Source organism: Pelodiscus sinensis, chromosome 6, assembly GCF_052426305.1.
Source record: "Pelodiscus sinensis isolate ZL-2025 chromosome 6, ASM5242630v1, whole genome shotgun sequence".
NCBI lineage: Eukaryota > Metazoa > Chordata > Testudines > Trionychidae > Pelodiscus > Pelodiscus sinensis.
The window spans coordinates 129,955,276-129,979,344 of NC_143057.1; the positions used below are offsets into that span (position 1 = coordinate 129,955,276).

Below are 24,069 nucleotides of genomic sequence, written 5' to 3' on the forward strand. Positions count from 1 at the left end.
GTAGACAGCTGGCAAGTTTTTCCGGAAAAGCGGCTGATTTTCCGGAAAAACTGACCAGTCTAGACACAGTCCAGGTGTGTAACCCAGAGTTTTCAGAACCCAAAGCAGTGGCAACTTAACTATTTCACGCAGGAATGTCAGGAATCAATCCGTGGGAACACAGTGCCTCTGGCTGACGAAAAATTAATACAAGTAAGCATGCTCTTATCTAAAACTACTATTTATTAGATTTCAGCACACACAGACATAAGCAATAGATTTAGAACATCCCAAATTACTTACAATCTGAGATGAGATCAAGTAATTAGCAGCAGGTTAGCAATGGCCGGTTGCTTCCCCACCACAGTATTAGCTAAGGATTTTGTAACTAATTTTTACAAAACACGTAGCTCATAGTGATGCCCTTTGGGTCATCACTTTTCCTAATTCAATCAACTACTCATCAACAAAACATTCCTACTAACCATAGCCATAGAAGCTGCTAGATTAAGGGCATCCAAACTCAAGGTCTCCATCCACTTGGTTTTCTTTTGAGCTCACAATTGGTTGGCTCTTCTCTCCCCTCGGATTAGGATTAGCAGAAACTACAAGCCTGCAACTAATATTTGACCTTGGCACTGGCACGAGGTCCTTTGCCAGCACCGCTACATTGTGATGGCTCACACCTCTTCACCCCCGGGCTGGCGCAGCTGTGCCAGTGAGTGTGTGTAGCATACCCTGTGCCTCTCCTGCTGTTACCGCCAAGCCCCGCCTGGGAAAGGCCGTCACTCTGCCCTTGCTGCTGCAACTCCCTGAGCCAGGGCACATCACTGGCAACACCAGCTCATGGCTGGCCCGTGGCAGGGGAAACCAGGACACAGTGCAGGGAAGGTGCTGGCCCAGGGCTATCCCGTCACGGGCTGCAACACCACAGCTGGTCTGTGCGGGCTTGGGGGCTTGGCTCTGTTCCTCTCCCAGCCCCAGTAAAAGCCCTGCCACGAGTCGCCTGTGCAGCCAGTGCACCTCACAGTTCCCAGCCGGCTGTTCCTTCCGTCAGGCCCCGTGGCACACAAATGACAGCTTCTCTTCCGGGCCGGTTGTGAGCGCCACGTCCGCCTCCTCCAAAAAAGGACTTTTGGCCCAGCCCTGCATGCAGCAGGGTGCTGGGAGATCTACCCCTCCTCCACCAGCCTCCTCCCTCAAAGAACAGCAGCTCTCCCCCCCAGACCTGCTTTCATCTCCCCAGCAGGCCCAGCTCTCCAGCCGGTGAGTGAGCCCTTCCCAGCCAAACCAGTTACGGGCTGTCTCTGGGGCCGAAGCAGCCAGGAGATGGGACCCACTGGAATGACTCAGGCTCACTACAACACACCTCCTCCAGCGCTGTATTCATCAGCACAGCCCCCTCCGCTCTGACCCTGGGGCTGGAGGAGCAGGCACCTGGACTTTGCTATTGGGCAGGGTGAACGGGAGGCTGCGAGGACACTGGCCCCACGAGAGGGGACTGGCTGGGTCGAGGCCGTGGATTCGTTGTTGCACACGAACCACATTGTTCCTGGAGGACAAGGGGGGGCACAGTGCGTTTGTGCACCAGCTGCTCTGCCTGTAGCATGAAGCTGGCTGTGGGGCAGACAGTCGGACAGGGAGAGCAGGAATTCTACTCTCGGGCATGGGGTGCATGGGCCCAGGCCTGCACTGGGGGAGGGGCGGCTGTGCTACTTTCCTGCTGGCGGGAGGACCCCGATCTCAGCCACACCCCATACTGCCCAGCGCCTGCGCACCCCGACAGCACGGCCCAAGCCCTGCTCATGCCCCACCAGCCCCCAGGAAGGGGAATTTCAAGGGGAGTGAGGGACATGCCCAGGCAAGAGAAGGCCCAGCCATGTGCCCAAGATGAGTCATGCTGAGGGGAGGGCCAGCGCTGGGCTGGTATCCCTGACACCAGCTCCCCCTTTGCCACAGCTCAACACCCCCCTCTCACTTCCCTTCACCTCAGTCCCTGCTCAGCCAGGACCCCAGCCCGCCCCTCCTCCCACCCTAGCCCTAACCCTACCCCACGCCCTGGGGCTGATCTGCCAGCCATGCCCCCCACAGCCAGAGCATCCTTAATGCCCCCATGTGCCATCCTGGGAATCCACCAGCCAAGCCCTGTGGTCCTCCCCCACACACTGGCCTCACGCCCCAGGCCAACCCCATGGCTTCAGGTCTCTCAGGCACCAGCTCCTAGCCTGTATCTGCGGCAGCAAGAAGTGCAGCTCTGGCAGGGGCAGGAACAGCAGGAGGCAGCCTCGACAGACGGGAGCCCGCGCGCTACACAGCGGCATCTCCCGTCAGCGCCCAGCCGGACACGCGCGTTCCACCGCATCAGAGCAATCGGACGGCTAACACGCCCCCTCCCCCCCAAAGTCAGCAGCAGCAAGACACGCTTCAAAAGCCCCATGTGTGTGAACCCCCCATAACAGCACCACGCCCGCTCCTGCCCATCAGCCTCAGAGAAGAGGAGGCTTGAGAGAGACCTCGGGAGGCATCGAGTCCAGCCCCCTGCCCAAAGCAGGACCAACCCCAACGCCACCATCGCAGCCAGGGCTTGTCAAGCCAGGACCGAACAACCTCTATGGATGGAGATTCCACCCCCTCCCTAGGGAACCCAGCCCAGCGCTTCCCACCCGCCTAGGGAAAGAGTTTTTCCTAATCTCCACCCTAGACCTCCCCCACTGCAACTAGGGATGTGAAATTGCAGTTAATTGACTAGTCAAGTTGTCGATGGAATTAGACTAGTCGAGAGGCACTTCCACAGTCCCCCTTTGAAGTGTACAAGAACCCGTGCTGGGTCCCCGCCGGGGCCCTTGGACCTTTCGAAGGAGGAATGCTGGGCCCCAGCAAGGGCTCTTGTGTGTTTCAAAGCAGAAACGCCCTCATGGGACCGAGTCCCCTATTGACCCTGGGCTCCACGCGGCGCTGCTGCTTTGAAACGCCGAGGTGGTGTTTCAAAGGGACAGCACCACACAGACGAGCCCGGGATCAGCTGTGCGGTGCTGCCCCTTTGAAACGCTGCCTTGGCGTTTCAAAGCAGCGCGCCGCACAGAGCTGACCCCAGGCTCCATGAGGTGCTGCCCCTTTGAAACGCCGTGGTGATGTTTCAAAGCAGCAGTGCCGTGTGAAACGGGGTCAGCTCCTTGCAGTCCTGCTTTGAAATGCCAAGGCAGCGTTTCAAAGGGGCAGCGTCGCACAGAGCCCGGCTACAGGCTCCGTATGGTGCTGCCGCTTTGAAGAACCCCTTCTCCTCCCCCCTTTGCTGCCTCTATCTGAGAGAGTCATGGGGGGGGGGGGGGGAGAACTATCAGATAAGCAGCTGCTCTAAACCCTGGCCCAGCTGCACCATACCCCAGAGGGGCACAGCCCCCAGGTGTGACAGTGGCACCCCCTGGCCAGGCTGGCTCGGAGGAGCTGTTCCGAGGGAAACTTGGCAGCAGGGAGGCCCCCAGCAGACCCAGCCTCGGGGGGGAGGGGGCAGTGGGAGCTGAAGGCAGGCCTGGTAAGGCAGCAGTGCCCAGCCTGTGCACATGGGCTGCTCAGCCAGAATCAGCCTGGGACTAGGAAGTCAAACGTGACGGCAATGAACCCCTGGAGACACTTCTCCAGGCTAGGAGTGTTCTCGGCTCAAGGGAAGCTGGGACGCTCTAGGAGGTCTGCTCTGGTTCAAACAGCAGCTACTTCATTCAGGGCAGGCCGAAGGGCGTGATACGTGGGTCAGACCCCACGGCCACAGGGTCCCTGCTGGCCTTGGAACCTCTAACAGCCCCCCAGTCAGGGACCCCCTGGAGCCCCCATCTGTGCCGCGAGGACCCTCCCCAGGCAGGGACCCCCTGGAGCCCCCATCTGTGCCGCGAGAACCCTCCCCAGGCAGGGACCCCCTGGAGCCCCCATCTGTGCCACGAGAACCCTCCCCAGGCAGGGACCCCCTGGAGCCCCCATCTGTGCCGCAAGGACCCTCCCCAGGCAAGGACCCCCTGGAGCCCCCATCTGTGCCACGAGGACCCTCCCCAGGCAGGGCTCATGAGCCAGGCTGAGCTGTCCCCACCGAGCCAGCCCTGGCTCTCCCTGCAGCATCAGGTGTCCTGGGGACAGGAGCCTGCCTGCTTGGCCCCATCACTCTGAATCTGCCCAAGCTCTGGGCAGAGCGCACCACCCACTCCCAAGGCCTGGGTGAGACCCTACGTCCTTCCATCGCCCTTCGGTGCCCTCCCCTTCGCTGCAGGTCCCGCCGCTGAGGGCGGCTGGCTCCATCAGTGCTTCAGGGGGCGCGTTCAACCTCCCCGAGGCTGGATCTCCTCAGAACCGACTCTCAGCTGTCCAGCCCCCCGCTCTTTTGTTCTTTGGCAGAGAAGCAAAATATTTACAGGCGAGGAACATTTAACCTGCCGGAGCCTGCAGCCGTCCTCACGCACGGGAAACGGCCCCGCGACAGCAAAGGGCTGAAACGGACACAGGGGAGGTCCTGGGGATTAGGCGTCTCCCCAATCCCACCCGATGTGCAGGGAAGGGGAACAGGGCCCGGGGCACCTCGATTTAGGGGAGTGTGGGGAAGGGAGCAACTCCATTCACTCTATGAAGGGTTCCCCCGAGGGCAGCCCCTGCCCGGGGGGGGTCTCACCCCCTTCCTTCGAGGCTTGGGCAGTGACCCCCTCCCATTGCTTCCCAGAACTGTGCCCACCCCCAGGCTCGCTGCAGACCGGCCAGCCAAGCCCTGGTAACACCCCACCTCACACTGAAGGGCAGCCCATCCCACGCACAGCCCTACACATGGAGCTGAGCCGGCCTCCATGCCAGACTCCGCCCTGCCTCCCTCACAGCCCCCCAGAGCAGCCAGGGCTGATGCCTCCTCTCCCCAGGAGAGGAGCTGAGCCGTAGCTGAGCAGTTCCCTCTAGTTAGCACAGCTCTGGCCTCCCCGCTCCAGGAGTGACCACAGCCGCTGGGCCAGTCCCATGGGAGAACCCGCTCTCTCCACCATGAGACCTGCCCCCAGGGGAAGCTGCTTCGGCTCAGACCAGAAGGCAGCGCGGGTGCCTGCGTTGAGAGCCAGCTCCAGCTCCAGATCATAGGAGCGTAACCACCAGCGGGGAACAGGCGTTGGAACGACAGCCGGCACTGGCTCCACTGGGCGACGACATGCTGAAACGCACCTGGTCTCCGGTGGCTGGCAGGCAGGCAGGCAGCCCCTCCGCACGGTCAGAGGGCACAGCGCCCCGTGGCAGACCCGGCTTCACTTGTAACGTACAGTTCGAGCGCCCCTAAGCCGAACATGCCGGCCTTAGGCTACTCCCATGTCCTTTTTATTAGAAAAATAGCTGCTTGGTGCTTCAGTGCCTTGGCTAGGAAGAGTTCTTCTGCCCCAGAGCCATTCCGAGTCCAGGAAAAGCCATCAGAGCAGAAGGCCGCCCCGCTGCAGGGCAGGAAATGTTAGCAGCTGTGTGACTGTGGGGAGTGGGACAGGGCCGGCTCTAGGGATCCTGGCCACTGGTCCTCACATAGTCCTGCAGATCCTTAGCAAGAGCTTCGTCGTGTGGCCTGTTCACCTGCTTTAGGCAGGACGCCAGGTACAGGGGGTAGGGCCTGGAAGAGACGAGGGCGCAGGTTAGGAAGCGAGGGGCACCGGGGCAGCGGATCACCCTGAGAGCCCACGCAGGGACAGCGCCACCGCTTCAGAAGCCTGCCCCAGGCACTGTCAACCCCCCCCCCCCCCAAATCCAGGCTGAGCTGCCTCCAGAGGAGGGCACCAGGTGCATCCCACACGCTGCGGCAGCTTCAGCTCCCCTTACGGGCCAGGCCGGGGGGAATTCTGGCCACATCCCACCCTGCATCCCCCCAGCCAGGGCTGCAACACAGGCCATGTCCACGCCAGAGTCATGGTGCTGGTTGAACATGCTCAAATCCCAGCCCCCACCCGGCAGCCACAGCTGGCGGGGTGATTAACGAGGTTCAGCAGCAGGCAGGCAGGCCAGCACAGGGGAGGCAAGGCTGCACAGGCTGGGGGGCACACCAAGCAGAGAGTCCAAGGCCAGAAGACAGGCACCGTGCGGCACAGCCCAGGCCAGAGAATGCCTCGGGCCAACACCCTCGGGAGTCGGTTACAGGATGGGCCGGCACGGGCAGTACACAAGATGATGTGCCAGGGCCCGCAGGGGAGCAGAGAGCCCTGAGCCTCGCTGGGCAATTGGAGAAGAAAACCGGAGCCACGAGCGCTCGGTGCGCACACGCTCCCCCCCCCGGCTGGAGGAACTAAGCAGCGCACAGCGTGCTGCCTGCCGGCTCTTCCCGCTGCTCCGTTGCCCAGAACCCGGCCAGTGGAGCAGCAGGAACCACGCCCGGCACAGGGAGCCCGAGAGCAGCGGGGGGCAAAAGCAGACCCGGCCGCCGTCTTGCCCGCGAAGGACCCGCTGCAGCCATGGCCCAGTCCCTGCTGCTCCGCTCCCGCCTTGTGCCACCCGTGCGACCGGGCACTCGCACCGGCCAGAGCGCCCCTGGGGCTGCTGGAGTTCACCCAGGTGCCAGCAGGCTGGATCCTGGCCAGCCAGCCCAGACCTGCCCGCCGTGCTCCTGGCGAGGCCTCCGTTCCACACTCGGCCCAGGGGCCATTGACTTACAGCATCTGGCTGCGACATGGGAGCGACTGTTACAATAAATAAACCCTGTTACAGACACTGGGGAAAAAAGTTCTGCCCAGACTCTGCCTCCTCCCCCACCCCCTGCTCACAGCCTGCTCCTGCCTCCTCCCCCGGTCAGACACCCTGCTCCTGCCCCCCCCCCCGGTCAGAAACCCTGCTCACAGCCTGCTCCTGCCCCCCTCCCCCTAGTCAGACACCCTGCTCACAGCCTGCTCCTGCCCCCCTCCCCTAGTCAGACACCCTGCTCTCAGCCTGCTCCTGCCTCCCTCCCCCTAGTCAGACACCCTGCTCTCAGCCTGCTCCTGCCTCCCTCCCCTAGCCAGACACCCTGCTCTCAGCCTGCTCCTGCCTCCCTCCCCCTAGTCAGACACCCTGCTCACAGCCTGCTCCTGCCTCCCTCCCCCTAGTCAGACACCCTGCTCCTGCCCCCCCCCCCCGGTCAGAAACCCTGCTCACAGCCTGCTCCTGCCCCCCTCCCCCTAGTCAGACACCCTGCTCACAGCCTGCTCCTGCCTCCCTCCCCCTAGTCAGACACCCTGCTCTCAGCCTGCTCCTGCCCCCCTCCCCCTAGTCAGACACCCTGCTCTCAGCCTGCTCCTGCCCCCCTCCCCCTAGTCAGACACCCTGCTCTCAGCCTGCTCCTGCCCCCCTCCCCCTAGTCAGACACCCTGCTCTCAGCCTGCTCCTGCCCCCCTCCCCCTAGTCAGACACCCTGCTCTCAGCCTGCTCCTGCCCCCCTCCCCCTAGTCAGACACCCTGCTCTCAGCCTGCTCCTGCCTCCCTCCCCCTAGTCAGACACCCTGCTCTCAGCCTGCTCCTCCCTCCCTCCCCCTAGTCAGACACCCTGCTCTCAGCCTGCTCCTGCCTCCCTCCCCCTAGTCAGACACCCTGCTCTCAGCCTGCTCCTCCCTCCCTCCCCCTAGTCAGACACCCTGCTCTCAGCCTGCTCCTGCCTCCCTCCCCCTAGTCAGACACCCTGCTCTCAGCCTGCTCCTGCCTCCCTCCCCCTAGTCAGACACCCTGCTCTCAGCCTGCTCCTGCCTCCCTCCCCTAGTCAGACACCCTGCTCTCAGCCTGCTCCTGCCCCCCTCCCCCTAGTCAGACACCCTGCTCTCAGCCTGCTCCTGCCTCCCTCCCCCTAGTCAGACACCCTGCTCTCAGCCTGCTCCTGCCTCCCTCCCCCTCCCTCTAGTCAGACACCCTGCTCACAGCCTGCTCCTCCCTCCCTCCCCCTAGTCAGACACCCTGCTCTCAGCCTGCTCCTGCCCCCCTCCCCCTAGTCAGACACCCTGCTCTCAGCCTGCTCCTGCCCCCCTCCCCCTAGTCAGACACCCTGCTCACAGCCTGCTCCTGCCCCCCTCCCCCTAGTCAGACACCCTGCTCTCAGCCTGCTCCTGCCCCCCTCCCCCCAGTCAGACACCCTGCTCTCAGCCTGCTCCTGCCCCCCTCCCCCTAGTCAGACACCCTGCTCACAGCCTGCTCCTGCCCCCCTCCCCCTAGTCAGACACCCTGCTCTCAGCCTGCTCCTGCCCCCCTCCCCCTAGTCAGACACCCTGCTCTCAGCCTGCTCCTGCCTCCCTCCCCCTAGTCAGACACCCTGCTCTCAGCCTGCTCCTGCCCCCCTCCCCCTCCCTCTAGTCAGACACCCTGCTCACAGCCTGCTCCTCCCTCCCTCCCCCTAGTCAGACACCCTGCTCTCAGCCTGCTCCTGCCCCCCTCCCCCTAGTCAGACACCCTGCTCTCAGCCTGCTCCTGCCCCCCTCCCCCTAGTCAGACACCCTGCTCACAGCCTGCTCCTGCCCCCCTCCCCCTAGTCAGACACCCTGCTCTCAGCCTGCTCCTGCCCCCCTCCCCCCAGTCAGACACCCTGCTCTCAGCCTGCTCCTGCCCCCCTCCCCCTAGTCAGACACCCTGCTCACAGCCTGCTCCTGCCCCCCTCCCCCTAGTCAGACACCCTGCTCTCAGCCTGCTCCTGCCCCCCTCCCCCTAGTCAGACACCCTGCTCTCAGCCTGCTCCTGCCTCCCTCCCCCTAGTCAGACACCCTGCTCTCAGCCTGCTCCTGCCCCCCTCCCCCTAGTCAGACACCCTGCTCACAGCCTGCTCCTGCCCCCTCCCCCTGGTCAGACACCCTGCTCTCAGCCTGCTCCTCCCTCCCTCCCCCTAGTCAGACACCCTGCTCTCAGCCTGCTCCTGCCCCCCTCCCCCTAGTCAGACACCCTGCTCTCAGCCTGCTCCTGCCCCCCTCCACCTAGTCAGACACCCTGCTCTCAGCCTGCTCCTGCCTCCCTCCCCCGGTCAGACACCCTGTTCTCAGCCTGCTCCTCCCTCCCTCCCCCTAGTCAGACACCCTGCTCTCAGCCTGCTCCTGCCCCCCTCCACCTAGTCAGACACCCTGCTCTCAGCCTGCTCCTGCCTCCCTCCCCCTAGTCAGACACCCTGCTCTCAGCCTGCTCCTGCCTCCCTCCCCCTAGTCAGACACCCTGCTCTCAGCCTGCTCCTGCCCCCCTCCCCCTAGTCAGACACCCTGCTCTCAGCCTGCTCCTGCCTCCCTCCCCCTAGTCAGACACCCTGCTCTCAGCCTGCTCCTGCCCCCCTCCCTCTAGTCAGACACCCTGCTCACAGCCTGCTCCTGCCCCCTCCCCCTGGTCAGACACCCTGCTCTCAGCCTGCTCCTGCCCCCTCCCCCTGGTCAGACACCCTGCTCTCAGCCTGCTCCTGCCCCCCTCCCCCTAGTCAGACACCCTGCTCACAGCCTGCTCCTGCCCCCTCCCCCTGGTCAGACACCCTGCTCTCAGCCTGCTCCTGCCCCCTCCCCCTGGTCAGACACCCTGCTCTCAGCCTGCTCCTGCCCCCCTCCCTCTAGTCAGACACCCTGCTCACAGCCTGCTCCTGCCCCCTCCCCCTGGTCAGACACCCTGCTCTCAGCCTGCTCCTGCCCCCCTCCCTCTAGTCAGACACCCTGCTCACAGCCTGCTCCTGCCCCCTCCCCCTGGTCAGACACCCTGCTCTCAGCCTGCTCCTGCCCCCTCCCCCTGGTCAGACACCCTGCTCTCAGCCTGCTCCTGCCCCCCTCCCCCTAGTCAGACACCCTGCTCACAGCCTGCTCCTGCCCCCTCCCCCTGGTCAGACACCCTGCTCTCAGCCTGCTCCTGCCCCCCTCCCCCTAGTCAGACACCCTGCTCTCAGCCTGCTCCTGCCTCCCTCCCCCGGTCAGACACCCTGTTCTCAGCCTGCTCCTGCCCCCCTCCCCCTAGTCAGACACCCTGCTCTCAGCCTGCTCCTGCCCCCCTCCCCCTAGTCAGACACCCTGCTCTCAGCCTGCTCCTGCCCCCCTCCCCCTAGTCAGACACCCTGCTCACAGCCTGCTCCTGCCCCCTCCACCTAGTCAGACACCCTGCTCTCAGCCTGCTCCTGCCTCCCTCCCCCTAGTCAGACACCCTGCTCTCAGCCTGCTCCTGCCCCCTCCACCTAGTCAGACACCCTACTCTCAGCCTGCTCCTGCCTCCCTCCCCCTAGTCAGACACCCTGCTCTCAGCCTGCTCCTGCCTCCCTCCCCCTAGTCAGACACCCTGCTCACAGCCTGCTCCTGCCCCCCTCCCCCTAGTCAGATACCCTGTTCTCAGCCTGCTCCTGCCCCCACCTCCCACCCAGATCCTGCACCCAAGTGGGGAGAAACATGTGCAGGTGCTGCTCTCCTCCCCACAGGAAAAGGGGTAGCAAAGCCCAGGGCAGGACAGCAAGGGGGCACACGGTGGAGAGAGCCCCTCCCCCCTCCTGGGTGTGGCGCGGCTGCCCAGGGCAGGAGGTTAGATCTTGGCACACCACTCGGGAAAGGCTGCTGACCTGTTCCAGGAGGCACATCCCTCCCTGTTTGAAATACGGGACAGTTCTCCAGGCGAGCGTGCCGAGCTCCCACGACCAGCCATGGGCGCCGCCTCGGCGAGACTGCAGTGCCCACCAGTGCACCTGGCCCCCTGCGTCGACTGAGCTAGTCCCCTCCGCCCTCCCCTTGGGAGCCCTCCTGCCTAGCTTCACGAGTCTTGCTACGCGGTGCATGTCCCAGCTCTGGGGAGCAGAGAGGAGCCAGAGAAGGACATGCTCCAATTTACCGAGGCCCTTTCTGCAGAGTGGGTCCCAGAACCGGGCCTGCCATCGCTGGGCTGCCCCTGGAAATGCAGCTGGCTACAGCAGGGAGGGCATTGCCATCTCGCTGTCAAGCCCCACCCTGTTCCACACTGGACCCGCCTGCCGGGGCTCCACGCCAGCTCCTCCCCTCTGCTGCAGGCATGCCCTCCCGAACTCGCCGGCTGGCTTCCAACAGGGCAGGGAGCCAGGAAAGCAGCAGGAGCCATGCTAGCCCAGCGTGGAGATCGGTCACGTGGGGATCAGTCCAGGCTCTGGCTGCAAGAAATCCACCCTGACTGCCAGCTGAGAAGCAGGAAGTCACCCCCTCCCCTCTGAATGATGTCACCACGATGTAATACCAGGCTGTTAAGGGGACCCCGACCTAAAGGCGCCGCCATCCCCAGTGCTGCTAGGTGGGCTGTGCCCACAGAAGCTCACACTACTAGTTAAGTCTCGGCTTGACAAAGCCCTGGCTGGGTTGATTTAGTTGGAATTGGTCCTGCCTTGGGCTGGGGGCTGGACTTGACCTTCTGAGGTCTCTTCCAGCCCTGTGATTCTAGGATAGGTTTGTTAGTCTAAGGTGCCACAGGACCAAGTTTTTGTATCAGAAGATGGTTAAAGACAGCTTCACCAGCCTGCCCTATAGTCCTGTGGTTACGGCTCCCACAGCCGCGATTGTCGGTCTGTTCTCGGTCTGGTTCGTTGCTTGCTGCACACGTTAAATACATTTCTGCCGACTACAGAACTCATTTTGCTCGGTGTAAATCAATGAAGCTGGTGGGGTCGGAGTGGTTCGGAAATCCTGTTGCAGTACGACTGGTTAGTAACATTGTCATTAAGTAACTGGCTATGGTCGGGTTAAGGCAGGATCAAGTGTCACTCTATAAAACAGGGTCCCAAAGAAAGTTCTTTGGGAACCAACCCCAGGACACAGCTCCAAGATGAGAGCTGCCAGACCCCAGCCCTGTGCCAGTGGCACCGCGCAGAGACCGGAGTCCCCCGGATGGACCTGATCCTGGACACAGACAGTGAGCACGTAGGACGTTACTGTGCAAGACTCTTTCCCTGGTAAGAAAGCCCATAAAGTTAAGCCCGGAGTCACAGGGAGTGGGGGGTTGCCGGGAGCCCAGCGAGCGGAGCCAGGTGCCTTGCGCTGTGAGCCCTAGGAAGTGGGCATAGGCGGGTGCCCCCAGAGTGTAACAGAATTCTGTGCAGTAACACCTGGCTCCCCAGGGTGGCTCAGTCGGGCAGTAACAACGGAGGCCGGGGGCACGTGCTGAGGTGATGGCTCGAAGCCGCCTGCGCCGGCACTGCTCCAAGTCAGAGCTGGACACAGCCCGTTGCCTGCATGGGCTCTGGCTAGGATGTGTCTGCCCCCCATGTGGTGCAGGGGGCTCAGCTCCCAGGCCCTGCCAGGGCTGGCGGGTTCATGAGCAGGGGTAGCCCAGACAGGCCAAGTCTTGGTCTACACAAGCTGCCTAGTGCGCCACCACACTGTAGGGGTGTGAAAGGTTAACTGGCAGCAGCCCCCTTAGCAGGCGGTGCCCACTGGTTCTGGCTAAGTGGGGGGACCTGGAGCAGTTTCCTGCCTGCCAGAGGGCAGGGGGCTGCTCTGGTCGTCTGGGCCCCTGCCAACGGGGCCGAACTGGAGCAGTCCCTGCCCGTGGTGGTGGAAGGGGGGCACTCCAGCCCGCCCGCCCCCTTTCATTCTACATCCCTGCCTCAGAGCCCTGGGGTTACCTCGACCTGCCTGCCCTGGCGCTCGCTCTCCTACTCCCCCAGCCACCACGCACCCCACACACCTCCCCAGGGCGTCCTGCTGTCCATCCGCCGGGGCAGCGTCCGTGTGGAGCTTCTGCCAGAGAGCAGCTGCTTCCTGCCGTCGGTTCAGCTTCCAGAGCACTTGCAGCAGGTGAGAGGTGGCAGCAGGGTCACCTGCAAGGCAGAGGGAGCTCAGCCGGCACTGGGCACCGTGTGCATCAGAGGCGGCTCGGGGGGGTCCTGAGCCAGGCAAGGCGGCAGAGTGAGGAGAACAGGGGCAGGGAGCTTTTCCCAGCAGCGCTGCTGCCCCAAGTTCCTCCCCAGGGCCGGCAGGCCTGCACCTTTCACAAGGGCAGCTTGCCGCAGGCACCGAGGGCCTCTGCTGAACTCAGCCCGGCCCGGCCCAACCTTGCTTGATGGCCCAGCAGCTGAGCGAGAACCTGGGGATGGTCGGCCCAGCTCCACGGTCCCCGGGGAAAGCATCACAAGACTCGGCCAGGCTCCTCGGGTTACTGGCTGCTCCAGAGCAGCCTGGCTTCCTGGCCCCTCGGTGCCCAGCCACCGCAGGCCACGGGCTCCCCCCCGCACATGGCACCTCCCCTCACAAGCGGTGCCTGCTCCCAGGGACAGGCACGCAGCCTGCAGGAGGGCCAGAAGAGCAGGGCAGACAGGCTGCTCCCAGGGGAGACTCGTGGCTGGGCCCAGAGACAAGAACAAGGGCTCTCCAAGCTGGGATTCCCATGGGCTAGCCGTGGCTCCTCGAGGGGCCTGGGTTGCATGGGATCCCTGTGTTGCTCCCGCAGCGGGGCCGCTGGTTCGCCCTGCCGTCTGCCAGCGCCTCGGGCTAGGTGTCCCCCAGAACGGGCTTCTTCCCCCCCCACCCGAGGGAGCAAAGCAGCCTGGGCTCCGACTACGGAGCCTCTCCCCCCGCCCCCCAGCAATACCAGCCTCTGGTACCTGGGCAAACTTGCAAGCTGTGCTGGAAATTCATCAGCGCTTCTTTGTCCCGGCCCAGCCCCTGGAACTGGGAGCCTCGTCCAAGGAGCGCCAGCAGCCGGATCTTCTGCAGCACCTTGGCCTCGGGCAGGGCGTCCTCCGGCGTCTCCTCCCAGCTACGGAGGCTGGCTGCCACGGAAAGAACGCCCCACGGGGCTGAGCGCTGCACCCTGCCAGGCTGGCAGCACCAACTCCCCTCCCCCGGAGCTCTGCGGGGGCGCTGGCTCCCAGCCCCAGCCAAACCCTGCAACGTGACGTTTCCTGTGGGGCTCTTATGGGCACGAGGGGCCCCGCGGAGGCCTGTCACACTGGGCGGGACCTCCCTGAAGGGAAGGCCAGGCCAGGCCACACGCAGGGCAAAGAGGGACCAGTCCTGTGCGGGATCGGCTGTGGCTTAGTGACGGCCAGAGGTTTGGGCGCCTGAGACTCCTCCCCCTGGGCCAAGAGGCTCTGCAAGGCGAGAAGCTGCCCCTCGGCTCTATGGGCAGGACAAGACTGGCTCCCGGGAGGGCCCCCCCCTTTGCGGCAGAGGGGGCAGAGCGGACTCCCCAGCAAAAGCTGCTCATCAGCCTTGGAAGGAAGGGTTCCGCCGGCCTGAGAGCAGCTCCCCTCCCCGCACAGATCCAACGGCGGCGGGGGCGGCCAAGCCCCGTTCTCTGACACCCGCGAGCTCTCCTGGAAAAGCCACTTCCCGGCCAAGCCCAGGTCTGTCCCCAGAGCCGGATTCTCCCCTCTCCTCAGGGCAGGGCGGCTGCCTGGCATCAGCAAGTGGGGGGAGAGCGACAGAGCAGAGCTGGATTTCCCCCGCCCCATGGGCCAGGATCTGCCCACAGCTCAGTGCTGGGGACAGGCTTCCCTGCAAGGGCGGGGGCTGGGCCGGGAGCCCGCTGTAACCACCCCAGTGCTGCGGAGCGCTAGCCCAGCTCTCCCCACATCCAGAGCCCCCCGCCCCCCGCCCCCACCAGGCTGTACTGTACCTGTGCTCACCAGCTGGACTCTCAGGAGGACGTGAAGGCACCTAAAGGGAACGGCCCAAGTCATTCCAACGCCATTTCCCATCGGCGACGTCGCACTGAAGCCCCCTGACAGCAGAGGGCCACAGCTGAGCCCCAGAGCCAGTGTGTGGGGGCCCCCCGCCCCCCGGCCAATAGCAGCGCGTCGCCGCTCCAGGTGGGGGAGGCAGCACGCCCCAGGCCAGGGCGCAAGCTGCTCCGTTGTAGGGATGTTAGCAGCGATTAGGTTGCTAGTTTCCGTAGTTGGCGGAGTTTCCATGGACTGCTCGGTAAGCACGTCCGCCTTCCGCCCTGGAAACGGACCAGAACCCCAGCGGGGCTCATGGGCATCTCAGAGCAGCCGAGCCGCACGGAGCCCGAGGTCAGCGGGGGCCCCGCAGCAGAGCCCAGGCTCCACGCGGCACTGTCGCTTTGAAATGGCGCGAGGAGCCGGAGGCCAGGTTCCCTGCAGCATTCAAAGCAGCAGCGCCACATGGAGCAGCTGAGCCCGGGCTCTGGGCAGCTGCCACTGAACTGCCCCTCTCCTTCTCCCCCGTGCTGGGGGGAGGGGAAGTGACTAGTCGACTACCCGATAGTCGACTACCCCTTTACTTTCCTGCTGCGCTTCGTGCCAGCCAAGCGCCCTGGCTGGCTGCAGCAGGCACCCCCCGCGTGTCACCTGGTAAACTGCGTGATGGCCTCCTTGCTGTCCCCCAGCCTGGTCCAAGCCTGGCCCTGGTGCAGGTAGGCAGCCGCCCGCCACACGATGCAGCGCAGGGTCTCCCGCTGCTGGGCCGGGATGCCAAGCGACGGGGAGCCCGCCCTGCCTGGCGCCTCCCCTCCCGCGCTGGCGTTCAGCTCGATGCGCAGCGTCTCCGGGATCAGGTCCTCCGTTCGAGTGATGATCTCCTCGCACACGGCTATGGCGTCCTTGTGCCGCTCCAGCTGCTCCAGGGCGGACGCTGCTTCCAGGAACACCTCCGGGATCCTGGGCAGAGCCGACCGGCCATGCAGGGGCACCTGGCAGGGAGAACCCCAGCGTCGCCCTCAGAGCCCGCGCTCCACAGAGCCCCAGCACGCGCAGTGTGACCTGGGGGGCAGGGCGCGTCACCCTGACCTTGGGGGGCACCTTGCGGGGCCCGGTAGCAGCCGCTCCGCAGGCTGAATTAGGAGCGAGGGCTGCAGGGGCCCTGTGCAGGGGCTTCCGAAGCCAGCTGAGATGTGGGGCACAGCCCTGGGGGCAGCTCTCCCACGGGGCGTGCCTGGACAGGGCCGGGGGGCGGACCCGAGGGGTGCCGAGCGCTCAGCTGCCGTGTGGTGGAGCAGCCTTGGGGTGTCTCACAGAAGAGGCCCAAAGCCAGAGACCGGCTGGAAAACACGAGGGCCAGCTACGGTGTAGTGAGCTTTCCCCCCGCCCCCCGCTCTCGAACCCTGGGCCAGGCCGCTAGCCTGCACTCTGCCCCCTCGCTCCATGCAGCATGGGCTGGAGAGGCGAGGGCTCCGCCCCTGCAGAGTTCGGGGAGCGACGGAGGGAGCTGCCCTGCCCAGTCCCAGGATGGGAAGCCAAGCACTGCAAGGCCCCACGTGGACTCCTACCTGCTGCTGCGGCCCCTCCTGCAGCAGAGCCAGCAGATCCAGGTAATGCTCCACGGCCTCGGCCATCCTGCGGCAGAGAGAGACGTGAGGTGTAGCCGGGGCAGCAGCCAGAGGACCCAGGACTGACAGGGACTGACTCTTGCCTGGGGCACTGGTTCCCGTGTGGGCTGCTCCGTCACCCCCGAGGTGCCGGGAAATGGCTCTACCCGCAGCACGCGAGGGAGGGAGCCGTACCTGCCCGCCTGGAGGCATCGCTGCGCCAGCAGGTACTTCACTTCCGTGGGGTGGCTGCGGCTGAGCAGAGACGCCAGCGCCGGGGAGTGAACGAGGAGCTCCGTTCGGATCAGCAAGCAGGGGTTGATGGTGATAGCCTCCTGAGCGGGGGTTTCCAGAGCCTGCGCGGGGGGAGGAACAGACCCCATGGGAGATCCCCGCGGGCACTGAGCCACCCCACAGACGTCGCAGCCTCTGCGCTCACTCAGAGCGGCCAGGCTGGGTCAGAGCAAAGGCCCATCCAGCTCAGGTCCTGAGCCCACAGCGGCCAGTGCCCGGTGCCCCAGAGGGAGCGAACAGAACAGGGAGCCATCCCCCATTCCCAGACTGACACGGAGGCCAGGGACCATCCCTGCCCAGCCGGCTAAGTCATCGATGGAGCGAACCTCCATGAGTCTAACTCCTCCGCACCCTGTCAGCCTCCCTCTCCCTGCATGCAGCCGCCGCGGGCCGGAGACCGAGCCGAGCCCGGCAGTGTGGAGAGGACCCAGGCTAACTGCCGTGTCGGGGAATCTAACAGCCACCCAGAGCAGAGCGCCCTGAAGGTCAGTGGTCCCGAGCAGTTTCTGCCCGCCGAGGGCCCAGCCGGCCCTGTTCTCTGCTGTCAGGGGCTAGGGGGAAGCTATCTTCAGTCCCAAAGGGGCACTTTAAGAACATGGGGGCGCAAAATGAACAGTGCACTAAGCTGAGACCAGTGCCAGGGAACCCCCCGGGGCAGGGCCCTACACTGACACACTATCAATCAGCTTCCTGCTCACACTGGGCAGAACGGACCTGGCTCCCGCAGCTGGTCAAACAGCCCCACCCTCGATTACCCATCTGCTGAGCTGGGTGCATCCAGCAACGGGGTGCTGGGGGCCCGGCCAGGAGCGACCTCCAATGGGCTTTAGCCCCCAGACCGACCCCACCCCACCGCAGGGGGAGAGGTCAATCTGGCTGGCGGTGGAGGGTGCTGGAGGACATCACAGCTTGTGACCCCTCACCTGGGGAACAGACAAACCTTGTACAGCAGAGTCAGGGCCTCCAGCTCCGCATCCGTCTCCCCCAGCTGGCGGTACACCAGCGCGGCCTGGGACAGGGCCGAGACGCACTGGAAATCCACCTGCAGCGCCTGCTTCAAGTGCTGCAGGGCGGTCTGAGGCTTGCCCTGGGTGGGAGGGGAGACAGTCAGCACAGTCGCTGCTCTCGGCACGCGGCTAGCACCTGACCAAGAACTTCCCAGGGAACTGGGGCAGAGGAATCAGAGGCCCAGGGCAGCCAGCACCCCCTGGGGCTGGAAAGCAAAGTCCAGGCATCTGGCAGTGTCGTTTCAGCCACACCTGCCATCTAGGACACATCCCTCGCTGGCCCAGCAACTCCTCCCTCTGCCCCCACCTCCCTATCCCAGTGGCAGCTGCCAGGTCAGGACACGGTGAGGGCCAGTCCATGCCCCCACCAAGCACAGCAACAGCCCTCTGGGATGGATCTGGGGTAGGAAGCGGCAGACTCTCCAATGCCAGCTCTGCTCTGCCCTCCCCTCCCCTCCAGCCCCACCGCTGCCTCTGGGCTTGGCTCGCAGGCCTCACTGCTGCTCAGCACGTCTCAGAAAGCTCCCACGCTGCCCTATGGCTGTGGGCCTTCCTCCCTGCCCCCCTGTGCCACTCTGCTTCCCAGGCCCCGGACAGCACAGCCCCAGCCCCGCACGCTCCCACTCCGTCGCAGGCATCCGATCCCCTAAGTGTTTGTATGCGCCCAGTCTCCTCCCACCTCTGCCAGCCTGCACAGGCACACCTCGGGCCCCGGCCCGGCACCCTCCCAAGCCCTGCTGGAGGATCAGGCCCCAGCTTACCATCTGCTGAGTGCAGCGGCCGAGGCAGGTGTAGATCTGGGCCAGGACCCTCTTGGAGCAGAAGCCGGATGCAGCGGCTTGGAGCAGGGAGAGGGCTGCAGGGAGATTGCCAGCCTCCAGGCCCTGCAGACCTGGCACACGCAGGCGAGAGGTTCACTCCGCCCTGCCCCTCTGCCATCCCAATGCCTGCAACGGCCCCCACACGCCCTGCCCCTCTGCCATCCCAATGCCTGCAACGGCCCCCACACGCCCTGCCCATCTGCCATCCCAATGCCTGGAACGGCCCCCACACGCCCTGCCCCTCTGCCATCCCAATGCCTGCAACGGCCCCCACACGCCCTGCCCCTCTGCCATCCCAATGCCTGCAACGGCCCCCACACGCCCTGCCCCTCTGCCATCCCAATGCCTGCAACGGCCCCCACATCCCCTGTCCCTCTGCCATCCCAATGCCTGCAACGGCCCCCACACGCCCTGCCCCTCTGCCATCCCAATGCCTGCAACGGCCCCCACACGCCCTGCCCCTCTGCCATCCCAATGCCTGGAACGGCCCCCACACGCCCTGCCCCTCTGCCATCCCAATGCCTGCAACGGCCCCCACATCCCCTGTCCCTCTGCCATCCCAATGCCTGCAACGGCCCCCACATCCCCTGTCCCTCTGCCATCCCAATGCCTGCAACGGCCCCCACATCCCCTGTCCCTCTGCCATCCCAATGCCTGCAACGGCCCCCACATCCCCTGTCCCTCTGCCATCCCAATGCCTGCAACGGCCCCCACACGCCCTGCCCATCTGCCATCCCAATGCCTGCAACGGCCCCCACACGCCCTGCCCCTCTGCCATCCCAATGCCTGCAACGGCCCCCACACGCCCTGCCCCTCTGCCATCCCAATGCCTGGAACGGCCCCCACATCCCCTGCCCCTCTGCCATCCCAATGCCTGCAACGGCCCCCACATCCCCTGTCCCTCTGCCATCCCAATGCCTGCAACGGCCCCCACACGCCCTGCCCCTCTGCCATCCCAATGCCTGCAACGGCCCCCACACGCCCTGCCCCTCTGCCATCCCAATGCCTGCAACGGCCCCCACACGCCCTGCCCCTCTGCCATCCCAATGCCTGCAACGGCCCCCACATCCCCTGTCCCTCTGCCATCCCAATGCCTGCAACGGCCCCCACACGCCCTGCCCCTCTGCCATCCCAATGCCTGCAACGGCCCCCACATCCCCTGCCCCTCTGCCATCCCAATGCCTGGAACGGCCCCCACACGCCCTGCCCCTCTGCCATCCCAATGCCTGCAACGGCCCCCACACGCCCTGCCCCTCTGCCATCCCAATGCCTGCAACGGCCCCCACACGCCCTGCCCCTCTGCCATCCCAATGCCTGCAACGGCCCCCACACGCCCTGCCCCTCTGCCATCCCAATGCCTGCAACGGCCCCCACACGCCCTGCCCCTCTGCCATCCCAATGCCTGCAACGGCCCCCACACGCCCTGCCCATCTGCCCCACCCAGCGCTGCTGCTTCAGCGCGGCCCCGCCTGCCTTACACCCGCCTGCCAGCTCCCCTGACCCCCACTGCACCACGCACAGGCCACGGGGACCTCCCAGCCACTGCCATGAGGGATGCCAAGAGCCAGGCTCGCTGGCAGGCAGAGACCGAACCCAGCAGGATTGTCCATTCCCCTGCAGCGCCTTTGCCGACATGCCCTGGGAGCAGGCAGGCAGGGTCAGCTGGGCCGTGCTGGGCTCGACAGAGCCATCAAGGAGCTAGTGTCCGACCCCCCTCAGGCACTAATGGAAAGGCTCCACTTGCGTCCGGGCCACTTATTTCTTGTGCCCCATGTCTGCACTCAGCCCCTCCCACAGGGGGTCCCTCCTGCCCAAGGCTGCCGCCCAGTTCCCTCTCCTCTGGGGGCACAGCCACCCGGGAGCGTTCAAGCCACAACGGCAACCCCAGGCAGAGCTCGGTCTGGGCCGCCAGGCAGGGCTGAGCCAGAAATCAAAGCGGAGACATTCCAGGGACACCTGAGAAGATCCTGGCTTGATTCTTCAACTCGAACGCCACCAAGAGCCGGCAGGGCAGGAGGCCGGCGGGGCAGGAGGCCGGCGGGGCAGGAGGCTGGCGGAGCACTCCGCCCCGCGCCCGGCTGCCAGGGGGCGGTTGGCACTGGAAGGGGAGGCGCAGCAGCGCCGTGGAGCTGGGCAAGGTACTCTCTAAGCATACCTTGCAGGAAGGCAGCCGAGGTCCACAGGATCTCTTTCAAGTCCTTGATGCTCTGCACCACGAGGGGCGAGGCGTCCTCCTCGACCGGCACACTCCATGCCTTGAGGAGCGCAAGGAGCTCGTTCTCATCGCCATGGGCAGAAGGCTCCGGGCCCTGTAAAAGGCACAGGGCAGAGATCATCGCTGGGCTACTGGACACTGGAGAGCCCCGAGAAAGGGACTGCATTGGGCCTCCTGAGCCTTTAGACCAGGCTAGGCAAGGGACAGCCCACAGCCTGCACCCAGCCTGCCAGGACAGGCACCAGCCCCACAGCTCCCATTGGCCGGGAATGGGGAACTGTGGCCAAAGGCATCTGCAGGGGGAAGTGCCTACAAGTAAGAGCAGTACACGAAGCCACCCTCAGGAGCTGCGGCCGGGCATGCTGGACACATCCAGGAGCAGCATAGGATCACGGCAGCAGAGGCAGGGAGCCTGCCTTCAGTTGCTGCCCCGTCAGCCAGAAGCGAGTAGCACCTGGCCAGAGCCTGCCCCACAACCTCCTGCCCCAGCCACACGTTCATGGCCTGCCATACAGCCAGAGGAGCCAAAAAGACTGCCCCCTTGTGCTTCAGACTGTGAGCTCCCTGTGCCCAGACCCTGCCCCACAGCAGCCTCTCTCTGGCCTGCAGCCAAGGGCTTCCCACCTTCCCTGGCAGTAGATCGGACCCATGGTCCCAAGAGCGTGGCATCCTGCCTCATTGCCTGGATGAGTTCCGTATGTTCCAATGCTGCCCTTGGCACGCAGCATCCATGTGCAACCCATTCAGAACACCCGAGGATCCCGGGGCCAGATCCCTCATCCCACAAGCTGCGCAGGCACACGCCTGCTGGACTCCCCAGCTCACCCCGGCCAACACAGCCCCTCTGCTGAAAGACCAGCCCCCTGCTGCCTCTCCAAGCAGCAGGAAACCGTTACTGCTGACTCATGGTCAGCAACTCACGCGCTTCAGAAGCTGCAGCTCTGCGCATGAGCATCCCTTGCAGTGTGTTTGGCAACCCTGCCAGGAACCCGACTGCTCTGGGTGTTACAAGCCCAGAGCAAATAGCAGCTCTCAGAGCCATTTTGTGCACCCTGAAAGTTGGAGCGTCAGGGCGAGAATGCATGCTGACCGGGGAGTGCCCTGACGGGCTTTTGTTGACAGTGTTTTACGACAAACGTTGATCCCAATCTGGGGCTGTCAGACCTGTGGCCGTTAACTGAAGCCTGCAGGGAAGCACTCTCAGACCCCCTTGGCCATACCACAGGAACAAGCTGAAAATCGACAAGCAGGCCTGGCGTGTCCCAGAGCGGGGAGCACACACCCAGCCAGCTTGTAGGAATGACGTGGTAACCAGATTCATGCTCCCGGGCGCAAAGGGATGCCTGCAAGAGTCAGAATGGAATCCTCTGCCTCCAATTAGAGCAGCCTCTGGCCCCACGGGGGGTGGGAGTTAGCAGCAATAGGCAAGCAGGCAGTTTAGAACAGGAGAGGAGAGCAACCTACAGCACAACAGGAAATCTTCCATACACCAGCCCACGGCTAGACCCCAGCCCTCTGGGGCAGGTGCAGTACAAGCACCTGGAGAGGCCACCCAGCCTTACCTTGGGGTCACTCAGGAGCCGGAAGAGACCAGTGACGCTCCCCAGGCAGTTCGCTGCCAGCCACACCGCCCCCTGCAGAGCACCCAGTCGATGCAGAGGCACGCACAGCTCTTCCGTGGTCACATCCTGCAGCACTTTCTGCCAGAGCTCCTCTGTGCTGAGATCCTGCCCAGACACCCCACAAGCCTCCAGAACTAGAAGAGAACAGCCACAGGGTACACGTCAGTCTGCTCAGCAAGAGATTCCATCCCAGGACGTGACAGCACCTTAGCGCAAGAGAGGCCTTGCCTTGGGAAGGGACCAGGCAAGCTCCCCTGGCTCTAGGAGAACTGCCGACCTGCTACAGTCCAGAGGAGAACCCCAAGAGCAGAGGGGAACCAGAGCTCTCCCAAGCAGAGGAGGGACTGAAGGGTGCTTCGGTTACACTGTTGGAGGTTCGACTGTACCCCAGCCCAACGTCAAAGCCACAAGTGTAGTTTTGCCAACTCCTACTAAACGCGGGTCTGCCCAGAGAGGCCACACTGGAACGCCGTGTCTCCCTCCCCGAATCGCCGCTCGTTTCTCCCGGTTCCCTCAACCCCAAGTTGCCACACACAAACGAGCAACGCGCCTTTACACTGGGCGCTTTGTGGCACTCGGTGTTAACAAAGGGAGCAGCAAAGCTTTAAAGCCCCAGGTCCCCAGACTCCTACACTCGGAGAGCACTGCAGCTGCCACCTTCACTCCCCCCTAGCCTCAGACAGCTGCCAGTGCCATTCACGTCAGGCACAGAGAAATCACCCGCCTTAGCCATCACCCCCTCCGGCCTTGCTCCAGCCAGCCTCCTGACCTTGCCACTCAGCCACATGGGGCATTTTCCTTACCTCTAATGAGCCCATGGCTGATTCGCTCAGCTTCTCCCTCCACGAGGCCATCAGACTCACTGATGGCGAAGAGCAGGGAGTTGTAGAGCACAGTGAGCTCCAGAGAGAGGCTGGGGAGCGCGGCTGGCAGCCCTGCAGTTAGAGACGAGCACAAGAGGGCAGCTGGATGCGTGCCCAGTGGAGTCTGCACAGACAGCAATCCCTACCCAAGGCCCCGCGCGGGTACAGCCCCACAACAGGGAACGGCCGCAGGCAGGGGGAACCAGTGTCTCCCACATCTGGAAGCAGCAGGCTGCCAGGCCCGTGCCTCAGTTTCCTCCCAACACGTTGGGGACTGGGGTGTTTGACCCTCCAGGCGTTTGGGCTCGCGGGGGCGTCGCACCCCTCCGGCTGTGGGGGGGGGGGGGGGAGTGACCCGGGACAGCGGGTTTATCTCCGGTCCAGGAGCCCCCTGCGCTGCCGCCCCCCAGGCCCGGCGGGGAACGCTTCCGTGACGGGCGGCCTCCGACACACGCCCCGGGGGAGGGGGGACGGGGCAGGCCGAGCCATAGGGCCCCCCCCCCGCGATTCACCCCCCGCCCCGCCCCGCCCTACCTTGGATCTTGCGCAGCAGCGAGTCGAAGGCGAGTCGGCAGCGCCGGGCTCCCTGCTGCGCCGCTCGGCCGGGCCCCGAGGAGCGACCGGCCTGCAAGGGGGGGCTGTCAAGGGGGGGCTCGACCCACAGCCCCCCGCCCTGTCGCTCCCGCCCCCCCCCCCCCCCCGGCCCCGGCCCCGGCCCCCCGCCCTGTCGCACCCAGCCCCCCCGGCCTCCCCCCCCCCGCCCTGTCGCTCCCGGCCCCCCCCCGGCCTCCCCCCCTCCGGCCCCGGCCCCCCCGCCCTGTCGCTCCCGGGCCCCCCCGGCCCCCCCGCCCTGTCGCTCCCGGCCCCCCCACAACCTCCCACCTCAGCCCCGCCTACCCGCCAGCTCCCGGCCAGCCCGTCGTTCTCCTCGGTCCAGGCGCGCAGGCAGCCGGCGCCGGGGGGGGGCTCGCGCCGGGCTCTCTTGCTGGCGCGGGGCCGGCTGCGCTCGGCGGGACGCGCCCGGCCGCGGGGCTGGAGCCGCTGCGCCATCGCCCCCTCGGCCCGGCCCCGCCCCCTCGCCGCCCATTGGCGCCG

The 24,069-nt window shown here is 65.0% G+C and overlaps 1 protein-coding gene across 1 annotated transcript; it reads right to left on the bottom strand.

Moving 5' to 3' along the window:
• Positions 1-202: 202 nt before the first annotated feature.
• FANCG (FA complementation group G) lies at positions 203-24,069 on the bottom strand. Its single transcript, XM_075932826.2, has 14 exons — positions 23,872-24,069; positions 23,509-23,599; positions 22,915-23,046; positions 22,052-22,245; positions 20,430-20,583; positions 18,215-18,345; positions 17,387-17,533; positions 16,348-16,508; positions 16,114-16,180; positions 15,197-15,537; positions 14,503-14,543; positions 13,487-13,654; positions 12,571-12,703; positions 203-5,590 (listed from the first exon to the last, which is right to left on the bottom strand). The coding sequence occupies exons 1-14, from the start codon at positions 24,022-24,024 to the stop codon at positions 5,479-5,481; spliced, it is 2,025 nt and encodes a 674-aa protein (XP_075788941.1). The 5' UTR covers positions 24,025-24,069; the 3' UTR covers positions 203-5,478.

What these genes read in the sequence shown, in the direction of transcription:
- FANCG (XM_075932826.2), bottom strand. Translation starts at nt 24,024, where the DNA reads ATGGCGCAGCGGCTCCAGCCCCGCGGCCGGGCGCGTCCCGCCGAGCGC. An exon ending in CAGCCATGGGCTCATTAGAG is followed by an intron (nt 22,246 to 22,914) that starts GTAAGGAAAATG and finishes GTTCTCTTCTAG; the next exon opens with TTCTGGAGGCTTGTGGGGTG. An exon ending in CAGCAGGACGCCCTGGGGAG is followed by an intron (nt 5,591 to 12,570) that starts GTGTGTGGGGTG and finishes CGTCTCTTCCAG; the next exon opens with GCCCTACCCCCTGTACCTGG.